Raw genomic sequence first — 25228 nt, forward strand, 5'->3', positions numbered from 1 at the left:
AGGATTGCTCTTGCAGATGCTTGCAAAATTGTATGGCATCAATACCATGAATAAAGGCTGCAAAAGGTGATTAAGGAAATGAATAAAAAGGAAATGATGTAACTTGTTTCGATGTCTTATGACCTTAAAGCACGTTTGCCTTTTCCCAATACAACTTGGTGGGAAGCATATGTTCAAGCTTCTAGAACGTCATTTCAGAAAGGAACAGTTAAGACTGAAATCAAAAACAATCGATTCAGAATGCAAACTGCGCCGGCAACTCTAAATCACCATGTGTATGACATACGTCAACCCATTACAAACTGTGAAATGGGTTGACGTTGCAATGCAAGGAGCAAACATTACGCCAAAGCGTGGACTGCTGTAGGTGCGCACAAGGCCTGGCTGTGTTTGGCTTTGCAGTGTCACCCTGGTTCCGCGATCCGCCGGATGTGCGTCATACCGGCTTCACAAGCCTGAGAGTCAGGCAAGCCGTGTGGAGCAGCGACTATGACAACGGCTTAGGCTCCGGTCACTACAGCTACAGCATTGAATACCGGCTGAACGGCACCGCCCATCAATGGACACAACCAGCGACGAAACCGACGCAGAACGGTAAACACCAAGCGCGTGCTGTCATGGATCTTCCAGGCTGAAGCGTGCGCTTTCGAGAACGGCATTTGTATTCGCCTGCTCATAATTGTTTACCTCTATCCGACACGACAATGACTTCACGCTGACAGCTTCTACAAATTATTCTTGAATTTCGAGAAGTGTGGTCATGCCTTGGTAAGCAGGCCCTAGCTAGGGTAGTGCCAGCAATACTGCACATCCAGCTCCAGCAAAATGAGTCGCTCCAGAACAACCGTGCTTCTTTTCGGCACTCCACTGTCCCTGCAGGAAAGATCATCCTTTTACCTTTGTATTTCTAGACAGAAACTGAGCGTTACCAATGACATGGTAGTACACTATACCAGAAGAAACACCCATCCAATGTTGTAAAAGTGCAACTCCATTTCTCTGTTAGAGATTAGTTACCACCCTACACTCGACGTTTTTCAGACCCCATCTGACCTTTGCCTGGCCATGCGTAACTTTTTTGTTGTATGTACAAAATGGTCGCTCAGGTTTCGTCCTCTTCGGTAAGATGTCAGGGGTTGACTTATAAATACTTCCCTTAACGGGAGTGTTCTACATTTATGCGGGGTCTGGACTGAAGTAGCCATCTTGACAATCTTTCGGTCCTGTTCACATTCTTGCTCTTTTTAAGATGTAAGCCTCTCTGGTTTCTGAACTATACGCCCGGGAAAATGGGGAAAGGTACATCGGGGAGAGTATTTCAAAGTCATCGTGGCATTCATGGCGTCAAAATAACGTAAGCCCCTCTGGTTTCTGAACTATACGCCCGTGAAAATGGGGAAAGGTACATCGGGGAGGGTATTTCAAAGTCATCGTGGCATTCATGGCGTCAAAATAACGTAAGCCCCTCTGGTTTCTGAACTATACGCCCGTGAAAATGAGGAAAGGTACATCGGGGAGGGTATTTCAAAGTCATCGTGGCATTCATGGCGTCAAAATAACGCCACTGAAATCCGGTCATTCCATAAGCCATGCGGCGATCGAGGCCAACTCATATATGCTTGTCGGGGCGTTCAAATGTGGCATTCGGAGCGGAAGTGCAACGTACGGTGACGTAATCAAACAATAACGCATTGAGGAGGATATTTACTAAGCAGAGAATTGTGTCGTTTACAGCAGTCTTTTCCACTTAAGAATGCTATCAATAGCCATAAGTGGTTTTGTTGAATCATATCTGAAGCTTGCTCCAATATTTTCAAATATGAAACATTCCCCCAATTGTTTGGATTTGACCAAAACGTGTTGTTTACTTTTAACTATTTGTCCAGTATTAGGTAAATGGCTGGAGCATGTTGCCACGAGTGGGATTGGCGGCAACATCTTCACGTTCTTCTTCTGTTTGCGGCTGCTAAAGAGCTGCTCCCTCGTAATCTTTGCCCACTGTTCTCCACACTTTGTACTGCTTTTTGTTTTGCAGTAGGACTGTAGCATGCCAACGAAACAAGGTGCAAGCATGCATGAGTGCAAAGGATGTTGAACTTTTATGGCCAGAATCCTCACCGGGGCTCGTCGACGAGATTCCATATCACCAACTGTCCAGGAGATGTCTTGGTGCGATGTACTTGATGCAATCACGTACCGTGACAGCTTCGCTGTGTTCTCTCTTTCCATCACCATAGCGATTATGTTGAGGGAATACGTGCCCATCATGCATAAGTGATGGTTTCACACTGGCAGCAACCGGGCAGGCGCCTCAGGTGACACGTTAGCAGCAACTGCGTACGGCAGTCAATGGGACCGACTTGGCTGCCAGTGTCCAAGAGCGCGTCGTCCACCAAAAAGTTGTTGCTATTTACATGCGTCGTAGGGATCGTTATAAATGCCTTGCCAGCCTGCCCGTCGTCTGTCTAAGCAGTGTGTCGTTTCAAGTGTCCGAAGCTTCGGCAGGACCAGCATAGAGACTCCCGTCGACTTCTCATAGTGGGTGTGAGGGCGGTGCTAGCCGTCATCTGAAAACGAGCTGCTGTCCTGTGTCGTACGACGACGTCGCTTACCTGGGGGCGGCGCGTGGCGCGGTGGATCAGCGCTGCGCACACCCGTCATCTGATGAGTGACTTGAAGATAGTGATTGGTCAGGTTAACGGCTAGGTAGCAGCCGACCGCTCAGATGACCTTTCGGTGCCGCACCCAGCACCGTCTGCCGCAGTTCGGTAACCACGAACTGTGACGCCCGCGGCGCCAGTGTGTCCTGGGTGTGGTGCGGTCGTGATCGCGTTGGAACGACACCGGCGATGACGTGATGCATCTGCTGTGTACCGCATGCTCCGCTCCGCTCCCTGACCAGCACACGCACAGAGTACAGTTCTGCTCATCTCCTACCGAGCGGGAGACAAGCTCTTTGCGCTTCATTTCGTCAGCAGCTGCTTGGAAAGACACCGCGACCTGGCGCGACAACAGCGTCGTCTCTCCAGCTGATAGTTTCATCAAATGATGGCGATGCAGTGCCGTTTGCCAGGCTGGGGTGCACGTTCCCTTTGCCCAATCAGCCTGATCAAAGAACTCTGGGCAAGCATCCTGAACAAGCTGCTTGATGAGAACAGAGTACTCCAAAACAGGCATTGTGCCTTTCTGACCAGAAGTTGACTGTGCAGACGCCATCTTCGGCCGTATGGCGCTAAGCGTCTTCTTCAGTGGGGAGGGCACATCAGTTTGGTCGCTGCTGCCATCCATGGGCTGCAGAGCAAATGCACGGCATCTCACCGCCACGACGCTGGAGCGCTTCTCGGTGGAGATGTTGTCCAGTGCCGCCAGACGCTGGCTTTGGCGGATGGAACCATTGGGTGATGCTAACTCATCTTAGACCGGGAAGTCGGCCAACGCAACACTAATCATGGCAGACGGAAACGCAATAGGAGCAGTGGTTGTCACTCCATTCATTGCATATAATCACTTTCCCGGCACCGCTGCCATCACGTCCCGGCTCGCCCCGGCCGACATTCCACGAGGTCCGCATTCACCCGGGCAGCACACGCAGCCCGAACGAGGCCTGTATTTATGCTTCTCTCCACACACATTCCACGTTGTCATCAGCGGCCTCAAACGCCTCCAGTCATTCCTACGTCACATTGAACAGAGGTGGATCCAGCGCGATGTCGGACATGACAGTTACGAAACTGGGTAATGTGCTGGCCTCTAGGTAATGACATGTTTCTACGAATACTGTGGTATAATTTGGCAAGTGTTCAGATGCCATCACGTTCTAGACGCTATCTGGAAATTGCAATATCGATTTACCTTAAATCAGGCAACAATCCACCTGCTGCAACCGTTGGTCAATAGTAAACATTTTCATTATTTTTTCATTATGTTTATAATAATTGCGTCATAATCATTCCAACTTGACAGTTGGAATAATTGTTCAGACTATCATCATCGCCTGGTGTGTTGGTTGCGCACCATCTCGGCCGGTTAAATCTCCGGCCGCCGTCAGGCCTTATGCAGATCACGAGGGCACCGCATAATGTTCAGCTATCAGCCATGCATACGTCACATCACGAATCATGTCCGCGAGTTTTCTGGGATTCGACCAAGGGTCTCCTTGATGCGTGCTACAGCGCGTTACCAACAGAGCTAACCGGAAAGTACTGTTCTTCCTCCTTTTTTCCCTTCCTTCCTTCCCTCCTGCTTTGTCTTTCCCAGTTTATTCAGTTGGTTGAGCACTGGACTTGCAATCAAGAAGACCCTGGTATGAAGCAATGCCATGAAGGAGTTCAAGCTGCAACGCATACATGATTGATAGCCAAGCTTCACCCAGTCCCTTTAGGGACGCCATAGTACCTGACGACGGCAGGAAAGTTCACTAGCCGAAACGTTGTATAACGTATACCCCAGACGAGGGCGAGACTCCAATTATTCCGTCCGTGGTGCTAATGCCTCGTCTCAACCTATGCCTAAAATATTTCGAACTTGGTATGTATTTCAGGTAGCTGAAAAATTACCACTTGTGCTGGAACAGCTCGAGCGATCTTTCCGAAAAAAAGACACCTCGTTTCACTCATGCACTGCGTAGTGCTAATATCAGTGTCTGTTATTTCAGGCAACTTTGTAGCGTTCGTGCTAGACGGCTTGAAGGCCGGGAGCACGTACGAAGTGCGGATCATCATTAAGGATTTTCAGAGAAATACAGCCATGAGGGATGAGGCAAAGGTTCCTTCCGTCGAAGCAACTACTAAGTGTGAAGGTATGTGATTTGTTCGGTGTTCCAGTTCCCGTTTGGCTCCAAGGTCAAACTAGGTTGAATGGTCCGAATGCAGATATATGAAGTGGGTCAGGTTTGGGTTCGAGGCGTTATTTTACGTGCGAGTGTAACCAGGCGATCATTTAAGAGCTGCTAAAGGAAGTCGTGCCCGTCCTTCAGTTGTCTTTCTTACACGGATCTCAAGTGTCTTTTTGGAATCCCTTGCTTAATTTCGTGCCTTGTCTTAGAAAATCAGGACTTGGCCCCGCACTGAGGAAATCCCACATGCGTCGCTGAGAAGAATAGGTCACTTCACCCCGTACCTGGTGCAGTTCTACTAGCACCCATCCACCGCCGTCTATCATTGTCATAGCATGCTTAGTTCTTCACACAAAGTTTACCATCAAACTCATTCATTGGCGCCAGCCCAACGCAGTCTTTACGCGAACTATTCCACGTTGATGCATGCCCAGTTCCAACATGTGCAGGTCCTTGCAATAGAACGGGCGACTATGAGGCCCGACTCCGAAGATCGAAGAACATCGTTCATGGCGGGACTTGGAGCCCCATGTGATAGAAGTCATTTTGCACCCATGCGCCCAGTCATTTTGCACCCATGCGCACAGGTGTCCAGAGCATCATAAGTACTCGGTATAACGCGTGAATTATACAAGCATGGCTGCCAGGATGCACCAAAAGCTTTTTCGTCGTCGGCTGTAGCAGCATATGACGCATCCACATTTCTGGACGCGTTATTTTCCCCGGAGAAAGCCAAATTCGTCGTTTTTTAAAACCAAATGTCTGCGGAGGCAACTGAGCGTATTTCTCGGCCGCGCCAATTCATCTGAAATGTGAATTATGCGTCTATACTGGCAAATACCGAAGAATAATGTATGCCATGTCTGCCGCGTTCCAGGTCCTCTTGCCATCGAGAATGTGGAAGTACTTGTCATCACGAGCTCCTCAGCCACCGTGGCCATCTCGGTAAATAATCCACACAAGAATAGGAGGGGCGGGGGAAGTTGGGCTTTGAAAGCATTGTATTTGTTGAAGACTTCTTCGGAGCTGTTCAGAGCTGTTTGGTGTTCAATGATGAAATTACTGTGCAAATTCGCCAACTTTGCACCTGATCTGCAGCTTCGAGCGCCATGTCAGGTGTGATCAGTAACATGTCACCTCGTTCTAAAAGGGCTGCGAGGAAAACTCGCGGAAAACCTTCCCCTCCCTTCCGCCCCGACGCCCTACATTTTGCAGCGTGTCGCAGACCATCCCTAGAGGGTATAAGTGCCTGAGGGGGCCACATAATGTACACTGCTAATGCGCATGAACCGTGCAAAAAATCGTTCCTAACCAGGCTCAAAATACAAAAAAAAACGTTGAATTTCTCCCTCAAAAATGGTAGCTGACATTCTGTAGCGTACCGATGTCATCATCGTACTTAAAGACTGTAAGTGCAAGATCATACAAGGTCAAGGTTTTGTTTGGTGATGAAATGTTTGATGATGGTTTCATTATCAGGTGACCTCGCAATGCGCTTGTAAAACAAGTGGGGGCAAGGCGAGACGGTGAAAGGCAGGTAAAATCACGTGGTCTTCCTCGTAGACTTGCTCTTTTCTAGAAAGAGGTCATACAATTACATACCTACGTACATACATGCAATTATAGTGACGAAATAGTGTCGATGACTTAAGTAGATTTTTCCTTGGTTTGTTTGAAGAAGGAGCTTTGCAATTTTTACGAAACTGTAAAAGCCGTCCTGAAGAACTTTCGGTGCAGTTCAAAGTTTTTTTCAAGGTCACCGAGCCATCCATGCCGCCGTAATGACGTCATTCAAAGTCCTGTCATTTCGTGAACTATGAAGCGATTAAGGCGAACAAATATAATTGTCGAGTCATTTGCATCTTGCGCTCGCAAGAACGATTTCCAGAGATAACATAGCCATTGATCTTAGGTCATGTATAGAGGTCACACCGAAGTCAACTTAACCTGCCTTTGTTCTCGAGAGCTTGCCTCGTGGGATAATTTCTGGTGCTGATTTGGAGCTTATTCATGACACTGATCGCATCAGACAGATTTTGTGGAGTTTTAAAACGTAAAAATGGGGTGTTGACATAAAATGACCCAGGTCCGCATTTTGTTTTAGGAATATACCGCTAGCGTAATGCATTGATCTTTTGCTAAGAAAAGGTGTCTATGTTTATGGCAATTACCTGAGGAACTATAGGGGAAAGAGGTACTTTAGACACCAATGTGAAGTTTGACCTTGTTTGATCTTATTTGAATCCAAGGCCATATCCTAAGAGCCTCAGATTTGGAGGCAAGTGTGTTCACGTATAAACCAACTAAGTCTGTGAGCTTAGTGTTTCCAAGTTTGTGAGATCCTAAGGGTTCAAAATGACCCGCCACCCGGGCGAATAGCATCCAGTCGGGCGCTAGGGTACATGTTAAGCGATGAAGGTTTTGGGTCTGGTTTGGGTTGCGGTGCGTGTTTGAATACGTCATCATCTAAATAAGTGCATGCTTGCTTGATTTGAAAGCCTCAAGAGTATTTAGTTTGTCCTCTGTTAACGCCATAGCCATTTTCCAGACACCTTACAAAATGGCGCTGAACACGAGAGCTGTACTGTCTCCCGGACTTGGCATAAATGCGTCAGGGATTTCTGTGACGGGTTCTTTTCAGTTATATAGCCGTGACCCGCAATTCAGGAGCGCGGTCATGAATAGAGCATGGTCTCACGGCCAAAGAACGTACCAACACTCCCAAGCACCAATGATAGCGTAATAATGAGTCATTTTGATAACTAATTCTGTGCGTGGATGAAATATGAAGAGGACATTTCCCAAAACTCACCTGATTGCGACCTGCAGATAAACGCACCCTGTGGATCAAACAGTCCTTCTGCTTCCCGCACTGTCCTAGAATTGCCGACTCTGGGTGTAAAGCAATACCCTATGAGAGCGAATGTTCCACTCCTTTTCCCCGATATTTTACGTAAGTTTCCCACTCCTGCCGGATATGGTCTAATCGCACTTGCCAAACCCACATTTCCTTTTCTGAGGCTTTCAGATGTCACCCAAAAGCAAGCTCACTTTAAACCACCAAGCATAAACAAGGCTCCACAGAACCTGGACACTACGCTACGTCCTGCCTCACCTACATCTGAATAATGTCTATGTATGCACAGAGCAAGGGCGCCAGGTACCTCCAAGCCTAAGAATCCCGTCGACCCCAGCCGCTTGCACGCATTATGTTTGGTTTGTTTACTAAATGCACCACAATCGGCAGGAGTGTGCCAGATACAAGGTTCTCACTCATCCCCAATATTTTTGGTCTCACTACCACACCACGAAAGCAGAGCCTTGTGCAAACACCAGCCAAACCTGGTAGAAAACTTAACTCCACGTATATATTTTACCTGAAGAAACTTGACCACTAAATTGCATTACGCTCGAAATGCAGGAGTGAAAAATTCAAGAAATGTGTTCTAAATGAACCTCACTGGATGAATATCACCATTTGAGCACTCATGTCCACAGATTTTAAGTCAACTCAGCTGATCACAAAATTTTGTCAAAAAAGTATCAGTCTTTATAGTTATTTAATTACTTTCTTTTTATTGCCATCATGCGAGTGCGATATCACTTAGTTCTTCTTTCCCGTCCCATTGCCTTTAAAGGTACCATCTGTTTCTTAAAATGTTGCCAATTTCTCTGGAAAATGCTCCAACTCCAAAACTGCACGTCTTTTATACATAAATTGGATTAGTTCGCCAGCCGCCCAAACACGTTTGGTATGCACGCAAAAGCGAACAATTCACAAGGAATAAAGGAGACAATTTCAAGCACGGAACTGAATTTTACCGCCTGTTAAACCCTCAGTTAGCTGAGCTTTTTTTGCACATGGCAGTGTTCGATAATGCTAAAGGTAAGCTTTGCCAGTGTGTACCTCATCAGGCGATCATACTAGGCTACCTTATGCTGCCATCTAAAGCTTTGAGACAGACTTGACGCAGCTAATACAGAAGTGTTTGGTGGTGAATTTCTGCTTTAATCCGCTTAGTTTTGTCAAAAGACAAATTATAATGCCACAAGGCATATAATTGGCGTATTTTGTTCCTTATTCTCGATCATTATATTATTATAATATTCTCGATTATTTGCCTCAAATTTCTTGAAGTGTTCCCTCATGGCTGCTTTAACCAGATGTTGTCCATAGTTGTCACGGTTTGCTGACTGGCAAATGACTGTACTGTATATATGCACCATACTTTTAACACAGGGATACTCTGAGCTACATAACAATTATATGGGGCAAATATCAGCATGTAGCATAAAGTCATACCATCCCATTCAAAATGTGAACGCAGCATCTCAAACTTTGTCATTACATATGAATAAACAAACCTAAATAGATGCCTTTGCTTCAGCTAAGAGGGCAAGCAGCAAAACTGGTATGGTTTTCTAAGAGTTATATTACTTTTGGATAACAAATATTGTTTTGTGGAGCACGCCCACTACTGCCCTTCACAGAGGTTAACTATGGCAATCAGAATCAGTTGTTGGAAGTGATACCAAGTGTTTTGATTTGTGCATTGTCAACTTTGCCTGGTGTCAACAAGCTGGCAAATGAACTGAATGAAAAGGCAAGTTGAAACCAGCCAAAAATGAGCTTTATCATGCTTTTATTACAAGTGCTGCTGTCAACAGATAGGTGAGGTGAGTTGATATGATGTTTAACATATGGGCTACTCGAAGTTTTGTTACGTTGGTTAATGACATGGCGAGTGGGAATAGGAATTGTGCAAGAATCAGTGATTCACAAATGCTGCTGTGATGCGAACAGGTTAGACAGGGTGAGATGAAGTAAAGCCTCTTTAGGGCAGGCATAGGTAGGCTACTTTCATGGAAATAAGCATTGTTTTTTGTGAGAAACAGTGACAAAATATTAAGTTTCCCTGACCCTATCTTAACACAAGCCAGAGGCATGCCATGTGTTTGGACTTGGTGATGGATTGATGTGTAGGGGTTGTTTTTTTTTTAGTGCTTTAGTGCCTGTGGAATTTTCCATTGTTGTTTTGTTGCTCAATTCCTTTGCTTTGTTTTGTGTTTAAAAAATATGTGGAAGGGAAGCGCAAAGTGCAGCATCAAGTTATTGCCGTTAAATAGTTTTTGATGCTCATTACACTGTTATCAAATAATTATGCTTTAATGTGTTCTGTTTCACTTTAATGGCCTAAGATGTTAAAAAATAGTTTTGTCAGGTTTAGGACATTACATCCATGCCTACTTGAAATATATGTCCTTCTTTGCTGAGGCATCTCTCACTAGCCCATGAGTTCCATCTTTTGTGAACTCAATTTTTCACTCTCACACGGTCTTTTTAGATGGAATTTTTCACTCCCATCTCAGTTCAAAAGCGATTCTAGCTCACCGCCTTCCCAAGTGCGAATGAAATTAGAAGTTGAGATCGGTACAAATGTGTATATATATATATATATATATATATATATATATATATATATATATTTATATTTATATATCTGTGTGTGTGTGTGTGTGTGTGTGTGTGTGTGTGTGTGTGTGTGTGTGTGTGTGTGTGTGTGTGTGTGTGTGTGTGTGTGTGTGTGTGTGTGTGTGTGTGTGTGTGTGTGTGTGTGTGTGTGCGTGCGTGTGTGTGTGCGTGTGTGCATGCGTGCGTGTGTGCGTGCGTGCGTGCGTGCGTGCGTGCGTGCGTGCGTGTGTGTGCATACAAAATTATAACAGCCTGAGCTTTCCATAACTGTTCTTCAATTCCATCGAGATTCACTTCTTGGTTTCTTAACAACCAAGTGGAAAACGTTAACGTTCGCGGTAATGCCAAAAAGTATTCCGCATCTTGAAATGCTTGCATGGAAAACCGGGTAGCTAAATCCATTGTATTTCGGGAAACTCCGTGGCTGCTTCTGTAAACATCAAAACCAAAAGAAAAAATACTTCGCTCTAGATTTGTTTCGGAACTTCCCGTTGAGGAGGTCCGCAATGGGCTGGTCCTCCAGCTCCCGATAAGAAGGGTCAGGTGGGTGTGTCGGTCCGCAATGGTCTATTCTTCTAGTTCCCCGATAAGCGGGGTCAGGTGAGTGGGGGGAGGTCCTCAGTGGGATGTTCCACCAGTTCCTCGATAAGTGGAGTCGTGCGGGTGTGGGGGTCCACGATGGGCAGATCCTCCAGCTTCCCGATTAGTTAGAGCCAGGTGGGTGCTCGCACTGGCACTTGTGCTGTCATCCATCTCTGCAAATTCTCATTATTATAGAATTAACGCAAATTTTGCACTATTTACAAAGGGGCTTGCCGTGGGCACCACATTTGTGCACGGATTTATGCTCAGCATGCAATACAACCATTCAGCATACACATTCAAAATTATGGGCAAGGAGTATGGCATATGCCGCTGAAGCATCGAACGTCATTGGTTCCGTTTGGGTTGCAGCGAATGGATGAACACGTGCTCCTTTTTGAAGTCCGCATGTCTTTTTCGGTTTTCGGAAACGCGAAAAAGACAAAGTTGTGGTTTGTTGATGCCACAACCGTTTCCCAAACAAAAATAAACACTGGGCAGGTGTGGTTTGGTAATTGGCCCAGGACAATCACAAACATAGCAGAAAAATTTTGATCTGGATTTGTTTCAATGATACGATTTGGTGAGACATCGTCTTGTGGTCTAAAGGTCATTTTGATAGAGACTTTCTGTCTTAAAAGCATGGTTTAATCATTACCGAGGGGCTCAACTCAATTCCCACCACATCAAAACACTTGACCTCAAAGTCTTTTCTTCAAAGAGGCGTAATGCTTTCTTAGAGTGTTAGACATTTTAATTCAAAGTTTATTCTCTACTAAGTACCATGTAAACAGCTCCCTGAGTATGCAAGACTTTTCCTGACGTTTTGTGAGTTACATATATGAAATACCTTTATCGGGCAGCTGAGTTATAATTAAAACGAAAACAGTAAGCTTTCCGAAACTGATCTCCCTTTCCTTATGTCATGGGCTGACTAGATTACAAGCGTCATTGAAATGTGAATTTTGTCAGAACACTGGGGCAACGATTAAAATTAGCAAATTATCCAATTAAAAAGCAGGTAGCTAAAAGGGTTTTATTTGGAAAGAAATCCACCGCTGCTTCTGTTTTCATCAAAGTCAAAAGGAACTTGCGGAGCTCCCACAACAAATAATGCTCCAGTGTTGTCAACACGACCTAACACCCACGTCAGTCCCACGGACGACTTAGAATACTTTTTGGTCACGTAAAATGACAGCTGAAGGATACGCCAACCAAAACTTCACCGCAGTGTCCTCGAATCTAAAAACACAAGGCGAAACACTCGCTAAGAGAAAAGCCGTGCCAGGGACCAAGTGAAAGGGTGTGAAAATCCCGGGGCAAGCTGGATGCAAGATCACCTTTTTAAAATCTGTCAGTGTCGTCCTCTAACTGTTCTCAATAACCTGTCCAGTTTCAGGAACGGATAACACCAGTGCTCCCGGTTGTATCGCATCTGTGAAATGCGCGTCTTTAGTGACCAAGGACGGCTCCTTAAGAGGGATGATCTTGCCATGCGCTTTTGAGTCCATCCCTGATTTAAAGGCTGCATTACCGACCCTTTTCGAAGGATGGCTTATCTACAGTATATTTTGTCCTAATTATATAATAAATATAGATATCACTGCCTGCGGCGCAGAAACCAACGCCATTCATCATAGTATTACAACGTGGTTATCATGGTAGCGCCTTTGTGGCATGTTCTCAGTGTCCTCTTCTGGTAGTTCCAAATTGTTAATAACCATGCTAAATGGTTATTTATGGTACTTATAATGGACGAAAGAATCTACCGACGTGCCAGTGCACGCCATAAAAAGACCGCGGGTTATTTTGATATGCCTACCACAAATCAGGCGTGGGGCAACTCTCACAAAATGGGCGCCAGCATTTTGTCGGAATTTGTAACAGCGATGGTGATGAAAAGTCAACCAGCTTGATCGCACTAGGTGGAACGGTGTAGCTATGGGACAGGAAAGTCTACTGAGGTTGAAGCACTCAGCCATAATTACGGATCTCCGAACACTGAACTCACAAGGAGCTTTGATTACCGTTTCAGGCTGTTGAAAATTTCAAGAAAGCATGTGCGTACCAGTTCAACGTCTCATCTACTCTGGGCTCTTCCGTCGAATCCAGAACCAAAACGTCGGACACGAACGGAGGAGCAAGAGTGAATCTGCCGGACTTGCTTCCGTTCAAAAACTACAGCATCAAAGCGTTCGCCGTGAACCAGAAAGGTCGAGGACCTTCCAGGACCACCAAGTTCCAGACCGCAGAAGCTGGTAAGCCTGTGGCAGCAAGTTCTTTGCACTATTTTGGTAGCTGGTATTTTATATTAGAGAGACTTATGGTGCTGAGGACTATGACGCATTTCTCGAATCTGTGTCATGGACACGTCTCCTGCCGTGCGCGTAGGGACAGTATCCACAGTAATAGCACTTACGCCACAGGAGACATTCTGGAACGTCCTTTTGCGCATCATCCCTGCTTTGCCCCCGTAAGTTAATCGTTACCGGCGTCTTTAACTTGTGTTTTAGGCCAATTTCCACCACATCTCCCTTGGGCACGCAATGGGCGAAATCCCCTAGTACGTGGTTGCGCTGAATCCAGCGTAGAAACATCTCAAAACCCAACGGACCGCTGAGCCAAGGATTCAAGACGAACAGCATGTGTGCTCCATGCCATTTGTGCCGGACAATGGCATCCGGCAATGTGATTCTTTTTTTAGATATTTTAGCATGATTTTCAACGCCTGAGCGTAGCGTCACGCCGTCGCAAACGCTCCCTTTCGCTTGCCACGCTTCGGTTATGCTCGACCTCTTACCCCCACCAAGCGTAACGCAACTCATGGACGGCCCGTTACACATTCTGGAATGGACTAAAGGTGGAATACACACGCGGCACATCCATTAAGCACTTCAGATAACATTTTGCGAGGCAGCTAAAGTTGTCTGTTGGCTGCTGTCAGCTGCGCTCGATCTTGCATCCATGCGGTTGTCCGGTACACAATCAGGTGCTGCCATATTTTGTACGTCAACAAGCTAACAGAAACGTCAACGATGCCCAATGGCGAGGGGCTGAACGATGAGATATCCCATTATATCAGCCTCGTCTTGTTAGCCATGCAGCCACGGACGCGAGGTCAAGTCTACAGGGTCGAACCCGGTGTGCGTCACGTGATAGCCGTTGCAGCAAAATGCTACCCTTAAGTGCTCTGTTTCGCCTGCGCGCCGGATTCCATGGATTTCTGTCAGCGTCCGATGATGAACCAGGCTTTGGATAGTTTTCGTATCTCGTATTGTGTGCTTTTGTTCCGGTTAGTTGTTACGCGTGCGGCACGATTAATATTTGGCGCGTGGCAGCCATCTTTTTGGCCGTTTCACTTGCTTGCATCAACTGTTCTCAATACTATGCGTGCGCGAACGAGGTGAAAGACGCCAACCAAACAATAAGTGGGAATTATGCGGGTATGGAAGTTCCAAGGAAGAAAACCAGCAGGGGTAACCATCATCTTGGGCTTCAGCTCTAGGGCTCATCAAAGATCTGAAATTTTGCAGAAAAAGGGAAGTCTTACCCTTCAAAAGAAGGAAATAGTTAACCACCAGATGAATAGAGCCAAAAAGGTAAACCGGCGCGGCCACCGCGGTCTGGAAGATAGAAACTAGCGAACACAACTCAGATTTCGATCCAGTATCCACAACCTGGGCGTCGTTGCGTTTTGCCCCAAAGGCACCGACAACATGCAAGCTGATGCCGCTTAAACGGCAAAAAATATTGAATCACTAATTTTCAGTTGCTTTTGCTTTGGTTTCTTTTAGTTTGTTCCCTTTTGGTTTGTAAGATTTTATGTTTGCGTTGTTTCCCTTTGTCCTGTATTTCATCATGGGTTCCCATACGGCCCAGTAAAAGAAACAACGTTTTTGAAACGGTATTGGCTTCTGGTGCGGGTACCTGGGATCAGTTGCATGCTCTCTGCTACATAAGGAACAGGATAATGTATTGTTTAGAGGATTTCGATCTGACAAAAAGGTCGTTTCAAGGGCGATCCCTGGAAGGCACTCTGCGTTATCGATTGCGAGACTGAAATCTTGCTGATGCTTCAAGTTTGCTTAAAGTATTTTGAGTGTAACCAAAAAATCATGTTGTGTTGGGTACTCAAAGGAACCTCTTTGTCGTGGCCCATAGCCGATAGAGTATCGTCCGACGTAGCAGTGTTACTAGTATTTCCCCCAGGAAGCGGTCAAACCGGGGCATGACAAGGCCATGGAGTTGAGATCACGTTGTAATGCCTCGAAGCCCCGCTCTTTTGTTTGACATTTTAGGGTTTTCTGGGCGTCTTAAGTACTCGTAAGTAAGTACTTAAATGCCCAAAAGTACTCGAGCCTTCTGCCCCAGAGCTCGTCCGTTACCTCCAGGGGAAGAGGGACGCATGGTCCCGAAAGCTCCCCTCCCCCTCCCCCCACCCCTTCGGTTAAGCCGCTGGCCCGGCACCCTGAAGGAAGTGGGCTCGGCAGTATGGAAATACTGGCCACCGTGCTGTGTGCGTGAACAAGATGGCAAAGAAGAGATGGTGATAGAGATAATTTTGGGCAACCCTTTCAGCAGCCTTGGCAGTGACAGAACGAATGGAGGTAGCACGGAATTCTGAGGATTTTTAGGCTCATCGGATCTTTAAACATGGTCTACAGTCCGTCTCGCAGTCAAAGCCCCTGGTAGGAATGCGCGAAAACCACCCTGCCATGATCTGGGCCTGTTTCATAACACAATACCATATCGTGCGCTTGAAAAAATTTGTTACATATGCGCAATGGACCGTCTAGAAATAACCTCATGCATGGGACAAAGGGCGGCTAATGCAGTACTACCGCAGCATAACACATGGTTGGTTGTTCGGAAAGCGTGGTGCTGCGTTTAGGTTAGGTTGCAATTGATGCAAAACTTTTGAAATCGATGTCGTAAAAGAAACTTCGATACTGCTGACTGCCGGTCATAAGCATCCACAAGTCAGTTAATTTTTCGCATCTCTACCTTGATAAGGCACCAGACGCACCGTACTCTCGGGGTGACTTTACCCTTGACACAGCGCAGCCAGAAGAGGCCTTTTTGGTCAGCCTGACTAGGTTGTAAGCGTATGGAGGGTGTCGTTTGGGACGTCAAAAATGAACAGAAATGTTTAATGCAATTCATGAAGGACCCTAAACGGGAGTTGACATGTTTTTGTCATGTCATTTGATGGGTTATTACTGTACAGTGAATAAATGGATTGAAACAAACTATATTTTTCCCACTTGCATTTGGGACGTCATTAAAAACGCTCATCACAAGGTGATATATTGTTGTGCCCATCTCATTTACCTAAATATTTGTGGTATGAACCCTTTAATACCTGCCTGCATTTTTCCGCCACTTTGGTTTTGAGTCATAGCAGAGTTTCAGGAAACGGAACACCCCGCCGACATGGCTTGAAGTAGTGCGATCAATAATATTGTGCAGAATTTCTTGCACGTTCCATTTCATTTCAAACCATCTGCACTCTATTTTGTAAGCGTCTTGCACATGCGCATGCCCATATCCATACCTTTCCCAAAAGCTTCAACCAACCCAGCCCGTTAGCCATGTCACGTGGCACCATGGGTTTATCCAATCTGTGAGGTATTTTACCCGACATCGAGGAAGCGAACAACTTTCAGCACGGCGTAAGAGCGGGATGCGATGGCGCCAGATGCTAAGGTAATTAATGTTATTTCAGTCATATTGCCATATATGTCATAGATATTGCAGCATCTATTGCCAAATTAAACGATGTAAGTCTAACAGTGGATGCATTTTTATTCAAGTGAAGTTGTTTTACGTTTAAGGGTATTAAAGCAAAGATCAGTTATGAAATAAGCTCACTTAGAACTATGGGTATGCTTTTAAGTGAAAGAGACTGCTAATAACAACAATAGCCCTCGATTTAGTAAATCTGCTGCTCCATACGCCATTGTTTAATTGCGTTATAGAACGCACGTATAAATTTGAAGGTACTACCAAGCTGGTCGCGCGAAATCGCCACCCTAGCACTCACCTGTGGTACTTAAATCACCTGAGAGGTGGCTGTGTTGGTGCCTGAGGTGTTTGCTTGACTAAATATCGTTATGTGATTGTGTTTTGGCACTTTCTCATGATGTTCTTGCATATTTTCCGGCGGGTTTAATATGCTTAGTTGCATTCACATTTTTGGCGGCGCAATGTTGGCGGCGCAATTGTTATGTAATTCGGTTGCATGTCTCATGTCCGTAGTAATTAACACTCATGTCGTTTCTTATATTTAGCAAAAACATGATTCGTGATGGAAACTTGCTCACCCTGCACAGCATTGGTTAATAACCAGTTTACGTTCGTTCTTTGCTGGAAGTCGTGTTCACGAACGCCAAATGTGCACGGCTCGGCGATTAAATTCTTAATTGGCTTGAATGCCACATGGCCAATAAGGTGACATTATATGAACGACGTGTTTGCAATAGTATGCATGTCTGAATGACATTGAAATAGTCCACACGAAAAAGACTGTATATTTTCGTGGGCGTGTACCTCAGACACGTAAAGGTCCGGCTGCGTGCCAGTAGCATGCATCGAAAAGGCGCCGAATTTACACGGAGTATGTCACCTCGTATGAACTTTTCACTTAATGTCAGACCGCACGAGTGCGATTTGATCAGTAATACCGGTTTTCTCGAAATTCTCCCCAGTAGCTCACAATTTCGATTTGAAGAAAATTCTGCGCGAGAAACCGCCTTCGACTCTGCGTATCACTATGAGAGAATTACATTTCAGTTGCCTTGCTTTTTCCACGTTGGTATTCTGTGGTCTTTGCACCATCGCAATGTAAAACGTTTGTGTAATGAATGCTACGAAAGCTTAAAGCGTTCTTAAGACAAGACATGCGAAAATGAAGCTATCATCCCGTGAATTCAACAAAACGGTACCATGGCTTGACTTCTCTCTTATGTCGCTTACCGCGGTGACTCTTTTTGAGGCGCACTTTGGCTTTGGGAATGGGAGTATCACATCAGTCCGCAGTGACGCACTGGTTCAAACTTCGACCAATCTGCTTCGCGGTAACAGGCCCTTGTCCCCCCCCCCCCCTGGGCCAATCACGAACGTTCTTATTATTCGCAACAGTAGAGGTGCCCCGGCGATTGTCATGACGGCGGTGGCGACTGCATGCAAAAGGTGTTCTGCTGTTACGAAGTGTTGACAGCATAATTTGGACAAAAAATCGTTACAATTGACATCTTCATAATGGCTTGACGGTACTGCACTGGCACTACCCAGTGCTAATATCAGACCTAACTGGCCTTGACACTTTACTAGAGTGTTTTTGGAATATGCCCCAAAGGTAGGACACTCCCTTCGGCAGGGTAGACGCCTTCCACCTTCGCGCTGCATTCAAGGAATTGCAGTGTATAATGGCCTCGCCTCAGGCAAGCCAACCTCCGGCCAGCGGTGACGGACAGCGGTTCTGCGTTCAGCAAATAATTGCTGTTAATGCCCACCTACCGTCAGCGTATGCCGGTGGCTGATGGAGCATGAAAATATTGTATACTTCGAAACAGCCGGAGGCCTAAAGTAGAAATGCTTTCGTAGCCCACGGTCCTGACCAGTGACTTTGTTTTCAGCTCCTGGAAAGGTGACCGAAGTCCAAGCACGGAACAAATCCGCAGTCGACTTTAACATCACATGGAAGGATCCCGCATCACCGAACGGAATTATAAGGGAATACGCGGTTGATATAGTGGTACGGTATATATCTTCAGTTGGAAGGTTCGGATACGGTGGTATTTTCAAAAGTGTAAAGTCAGCAAGCAGTTCGGTAAATATCGTAGCCATGAATCTGTCATGCGATGCTTACCAGCTCTACGAGCGAGCTACAAACTATTAAGTATCAGCGTAGATATGAAGTGGAGGCAATGTAGGTTAAATGTTATGCAAAGCGCTGTAACCGAATGTTTCGTTGTGTATTAAAATAGTGGCAAGAGAAACAGGACATACGCTACGCCTTCCCTCACTGTCAGTTTTTCAATAGAAAAACATTGCGCAAAGCAGCCAAACTGTAGATCACGTGTTCTTTACGTCCAGGAAAATTTCAAGGCAAAGAGGCAGTTTCGCGCATCCAAGTCACCGGAGAGACATACGTGCAATCACAGATCACAGGTTGCAAGTGATTAGCGCACACCATTTGTGAACGACCCTACTGGACAGATGCCGCAAAAGGGACCACAGGTGAGGTGGAAAAAACACGCTGCCACGATGAAAAACACATATTCACGTTTGGACTTGAGGTGACATGTGGCCACTGACAGAGTAAATTTTACAGCAGCCACATGTTTGAAAATACGCAAAATTTTGAGGGCAGGTTTTCCTGTGCGGTCATCAAGCAGGTGCTACATAACATTGTTACAGGGTTTGAAAGGTACGGGAGGCATGACGCTGTTATAGTGTTTGAAAAGTAAGGGAGGCATTCGCGTTCTATTGGGAAATTGTGTATGCATTCCAACAAGTGCAGTTTTCCTGCTCAGCCAAAAACCAGAGCGCACAAGCCAAGGGCCCAAACGCGACATGGGACATATAGCCGTTCGCACGGATTTGGGCAAGCTGCGGGTACCCATATGCGGTTTGCCCCAGTTTACCTCGGTTTTCTGATATCAACATGCACATGGCGCCACCTGGCTCTTAACTTGTGGAGGAGCAGATGAGAAATGCTAAAATATGATATTCTAACATCCTGCAGGAGTCACAAAAGCGCAAGCCAAAGCCGCACAAAGAGCAAGAGAGTTGACAGCTACCATATTCGGCCCTAATATATATCAATCCTTTGACAAGCACAAAGGTTTCGTAGTTCTCCCCAGCCAGACATGCATTTAAAAAGCCTATCATGCCGCCTACAGATGAAGCCATTGATGCATGGTTTGAGCACCTCCTCAAGCATGCTGGTTGTGTTTAAATGCTTGGCTTAATGCTCAATTATGTCAGAACCTTACTGTCCATGTCCCGAAACATAACTTGGTTACATTCGGATAGAACTGCTGCAAAGCAGACAGGGATAGCCATGGGAAGTAGAGCAGTCCCGCCACCCGCTATAGTTTTCATAGACGCGGTTGAATCGCTGTTTTTCGTCTCAAACCGATAATGCAGCCAGCCCTTCATATGAGGTACATGGACGATATTCTTTGTGTTTGGATGCACGGACCCCCAGTCCTCGTCGCCAACCTTGAACGTCGATTCCTTCCGCCAGCCCCCAGCTTCAGAATCAAGCGGTCAGACAGCAATTCAACGATTGCCTTCCTAGACATCCTCCTAACGGTGGAATTTTCAGGTCATTTCACCTGAGAGCTCTGCTGCAAACTCATGGTTTCAGCTAGCATACTCCATTACTGTTCCTCACACCCCAAACAAACAGAACGATCAGCACCGAACTTGCAACTCCTGCAAGCGAAACGCCTTGGCTATAGATACTAATTGGTGGATTAGATGCTACGGCGGTGCGACGAGGAAGGATAAAGGTGGGGGACATTTTCACCAAAAATGGCCACCCCTGCGCATGACAAAACACGTAGTACATCACAATCGCATGAGATGTGGAAAAAATACGTCGTGTCCACCGACGGGTAGAACATACATTTTACTTTCAGTCGTAGACTATAGCCCAGCTAAAACCGAAAACTCAAAATTACTTTCATCGGGCCTCTCCGCTTAAGCGGCATAGAAAAGTGGAACGGGCGCTTAAAACCGGCTTGTCCGGTCTGTCTCTGATCCTTTCCATGTCCCTCGGGTAACCGTAAGTATGGCACTTGCAAGGCAGGTGTGATGGGCAGGTGGACAGCGTAAAACGCCATGTACCAGGAAAGCTGTCAGTTGTGTACCCAGGATAAAAGAGCTTTCTATATTGATGAGACAACGCATCATGTATAAACAAGGACATAGTATGCGCTTGCGAGGCGCAAAAATTAAGCTTTTGAGGTTTCACTCCGGTGATGACATGCGTCTACCACCCCACCACTGTCCGTCCACTGTGGTATGTGTGTAATAGGTCGTTCGCCACGACGTGTGTACATCACCTGCGATCCGCGATCTGCAATCGCTCGTTTGTCGCTCTTGTGGACAAGACGCACATATACTGTACAGAGCCGAGACTTGTTTCCGATGAGATTGTCCTGGATGTAAAGAACACGTGATTTAGAATGTTGCTAGTTTTTTTAGTGTGTTTATGTTGAACAAACCAGCGTTGGGAAAGCAGTGAAATGAAACCCACAGGGCAAACACAGAAGTGTTTGCCCTGTTAGAATGCATCATGTGGTTTTTGGTTATTGCTTTTTGCTTAATCATGAAACCCAGTTGCAGCCTTACCGTGTCATTTTAAAGATACCGATATGTATGTGAATCAGTCGCTTATGTTCATCAGCGCCCAAAATTCATCGATTTTTATTTCAACCATTAGAAACTGGTATTTATTCAGAAATGCTGTTCCATTCTTACCGATTTACCCAAAACATGTTTCGAACGATGCATGCCGCTCGATTTACTGGAACTATAACATGTATTAACTGTTTGTTTTCGCAGCACAGGGAATATGCCGCGTGCGCTCAAGGGAAACGAGACAGACAAGATCGTATTTCGACAAGGACAGCTAACAAGTTCTTTCACGCCAGTCTCATGCACCCTTTTTCCGCCTATTCTGCCACGGTGAAGGCATTCACGGTCGCATTTGGTGACGAGACGAGGCATGACTTCGTCACTGGGGTCCAGGGTACGATCTCCAGCACGGTGCTACCATTAGCACCTTTTGTGGTGTTGCCCGTTCATGTCAACAGTGCATCTAAAATGTTTTTTTTGTTGTAAAACGCCGGTATTAGCGTGTTTATTACGTGTATAAGTGTGAGCGCAGGTATTTGCTGGATGTTTGGCTGAGTATACACAAAGAATCAGAGACCAGCCTACTGACCTTCACAGGGTGCTCTGGCCAAATGCTTCTCTCAGTGGCTGCGCAGCGTGGCATCCTGTAAAGTACCACTACAAGCATCACTTTCAGAGATCACTTCACTCGGCTCGTGCCCCAGCTGTCCAGTTCATCTCCGAGTTGCACACGCACAGGCGGCATCTTCGGGCGCCCCAGCTGTCCAGTTCATTTCCGAGTTGCACACGCACAGGCGGCATCTTTGGCCCTCCGATTGGCTCGAAGAACGCCCCTTACTTCAGTGTTAAGCATAATCGCAAAAGCCAGCATAAATGTTGGTCGATGGACGAAGTGATTTGCTGAGCTATAGGATGCCTCATTTAAACTATAACTTTTAAAATGTCTGTTATACACAACAATAAATTTGTTCACATCTTTTTTATCTACGAATGCTCCAACATTTGAGTTTTGGTTTGAATGATGAGCACACTTCTGTTCAAAACAAGTTTAATTGTGAACTGGCTCACTTGCCAATCGTTTTCGGGTGAGCTGGAGCTGAGTCAGCTGGTTAGGAAAAATACCGCTCTAAGCCATGAGCTGAATCATATTCTTCGTAAATTGTATGAGATCGATCATGAACTGATGATTTCTTGCAATAGCTTGTGAGCCATATGGTTCAAATTCAAATGGCAACATTAGGAAACACCGTACGCCCCAGACAAATCATACAAACCATTTATTTTAGAGTGTTTATATGTTGCAATTACAACAGCATGAAGCATTAATTATGAAACTTGTCGCTAACTCAGCACAAAGCTTATTAATGCAATTTCTAGGCAGTAAACACAATGTGGATCAAATCTCGGTCAGGAACCAGAGGATATTACAGGTTGATGACCTAGTTTGTCGTCACGTACCCTGAACTTGTTCCCAGTTCTTGTCCCGTGCATGTATCGACCCATCGTTGGACAATGCTATTAAGAATGTCGTTTAATGTATCCGACGTGAAAACGTCGTTTAACCAGCACATCATGATATATCGAAGGCACGCAGGGCCGATAACTAGTAGCAAAAGATCTCTGGGTCCACACTGCAATCACGAAAGCTAAGGTTTTTACGTGTTTTAGCTCCATCTGAAGGAGTGCTCTCCGTAGACGTTCTCGGACAACAAAGTGCCTTGACCGCATCCTGGTCGTGGCCGGACTGCAGCCATTGGAATGACGACAAAGAACATCTGAGGTGAGCAGATCGGTTCAATAAGAAGCAGCCGGGATAGGATTGACAGACCTATAACGTAAAGATATAGATGTGACGTAGCTGTGAAACTTTGTGTCTCACACTCAAAATATGTTCCGGTTGTCATCTTTCCATCAGTTGTGAGGTGATCATTGTGACACAATGTTCTGGCTGAGTCATTGATTCTAGGGCAGGCCACGTCGATATACCAATTCGTCCGTTTGTCCCGGAGGCAGCCAAGAATGGTACATTCCTTTAGTCGCCCAGTTTTCATGAGGTGATTCTGAGCCTTGTTTCTGTCATTTGATTTGAAAGATCAGAACGTTATTTACGTAGCTGACCAGAACCCCACGTAGCATTCTTTGGTGCAGGCAGAGGATCCAGAAGGCACGATCCCCCAACCCCGTCTCAGGTCCCGAGGGGCCTGGAGGGGCCCCGCAACGACGACTACTGGCCTGATTAGATAGCCCAAAGCGCCGTCTAAAGTGTCTGTGGGTCATCCTAAGGACCTCGGCCGCAGGGTAGGCGCCCCAAATGTCAGTCAAATGCTGTAATGTGATCAGGTCAGTTTACAAGTCTTTGTCGTGCCCAAAGATCACCAATACCGGACAGGCGACTCCTTGTCCGTCTGAGACTTGCGGGACCATTTCGAAGCCAAGTACAATGATGGACCCGCGATTTAGTTTGGTCGAGACCCATGAAAGGATGAGGGGCCCATTGTACCCCGAGCACTGCCGGGTGGAATAAAATCAAGAAAGTATTATTATCACCCCTCTACAGTTCGCGGCCATGCAACTAGAAAATTGTATTTTCCAGGTTGGTCGTGGAAGCTGTCGGCAGCAGCCCATGGAACATGGGGTACTCCGAGGAAACTGTGCTTTCACAGAGCGACTCGCAGGTTGAAGGCCTGATACCCTTCTCCAAGTATTCCCTGCGACTGTATCTGAGCAACAGCGCCGGAAGATATCCGAAACCTTATGTCACCAACGTCACGACACTTGGATCCGGTACGCTCCACACTCGTTTTGCGACGAAATTTCACAATAACTGGTGTTCATCGAAGGACAAGTCGCGAGCTCATAGTGGTGCAGTAGGTCCGTTTCTTATCGACATACCTTTCGCATCGCTGCTACGACACCCGTTCCTTCGATGAGGACAGATCGCCGAGGACCGATTTGGCGCCTCGAAGGCTTTCTGTTTTAGCATTGCTGAGAACGAGTACGTTATTTTGATTCCAAAAACAGCTTTTCATGATAGGTGAATCCAGTGAATCCAGTGAAGCAATAGGATCTCTGCACCTGATCTTAGACCGTTAAGATATGGAACTAGAAGCCGTCATAATTAACAAGGCCTTAGGGGTTAATTCGCCCCCCCCCCCCGCCCCCACCATCGAAGGGTTTCAAAAAATAGCTTTCGTACACCGTTGCACAGTCTTGGCAAGCTTTGTACAGCTGCAAGCACTTACACAGATCATTTGGCGCAGCGAATGAGACGTTCTATTATCCTTGGGCCAGGGTCGGATCAAGGTCAATATCGAACCGTGTCATTTGTGAAAACTTGTTTTATGACATTATTTACGTTCATTTCAAATTCCCGGATCACACTGACGTCAAAAAATTTAATGTTCTTACTTCTTGAAGTTCAAGGGAGACTATTGGCCTAAAATGACCTCGGTCAAACTTTTGCCTGGAGGAGCATGTCACCTCTGGTAGTACGTGAGTCGATTGGGGGTTTATATATGAAACTAATTCTCGAACGTTGCTGGTCATTTTGCCCTCCAAAAACAAAATAAGGCCGTTGGCATGATATCAACGTCAATGGCATTCCACTTTTAAGTGGTACTTACACTAAGACTAGTTGTATGAGGAGGCTAAAGGGCACTTTGCACACCGATCTGGACTTTGACCTTCTTGACCCGACTGTTCCAACCTGAGGACCTTAACATCTAACAAGAGTGAGCCGACGTAAGGGCATACGTACCCTGTGAACTTGAGGTGTGTCTAGCTCTCTTACTTTGTAAGATCTCAGGTGATTAATCTGATCCCACCACAGCATGCCGAATTTAACCGACCAGTCGGTTGCGTGTGAGGATGCTGCTACCGCTTGTTCACTTTCCGTAACACCTATGTCAAGACCAAAACTGCCCAGACTAATTGCAACCTTATGGAAGGGCTGCTAGCTGCAAAAAATA

General features: G+C 46.0%; 1 protein-coding gene across 1 annotated transcript in view; it reads left to right on the forward strand.

The window, feature by feature from the left end:
• Nucleotides 1-25228, forward strand: part of LOC119099286 (receptor-type tyrosine-protein phosphatase kappa) — a 92145-nt gene that overhangs the window by 40549 nt on the left and 26368 nt on the right. The window contains exons 12-19 of the mRNA XM_037222409.1: nucleotides 403-594; nucleotides 4655-4798; nucleotides 5712-5779; nucleotides 12925-13147; nucleotides 18527-18645; nucleotides 21468-21654; nucleotides 22929-23040; nucleotides 23854-24044. Coding sequence (XP_037078304.1) covers nucleotides 403-594; nucleotides 4655-4798; nucleotides 5712-5779; nucleotides 12925-13147; nucleotides 18527-18645; nucleotides 21468-21654; nucleotides 22929-23040; nucleotides 23854-24044 — 1236 coding nt within the window. The remainder of the gene's footprint in view (nucleotides 1-402; nucleotides 595-4654; nucleotides 4799-5711; nucleotides 5780-12924; nucleotides 13148-18526; nucleotides 18646-21467; nucleotides 21655-22928; nucleotides 23041-23853; nucleotides 24045-25228) is intronic.

Source organism: Pollicipes pollicipes, unplaced genomic scaffold (assembly GCF_011947565.3).
Source record: "Pollicipes pollicipes isolate AB1234 unplaced genomic scaffold, Ppol_2.1 Scaffold_4740;HRSCAF=5597_pilon_pilon_pilon, whole genome shotgun sequence".
NCBI lineage: Eukaryota > Metazoa > Arthropoda > Thecostraca > Pollicipedomorpha > Pollicipedidae > Pollicipes > Pollicipes pollicipes.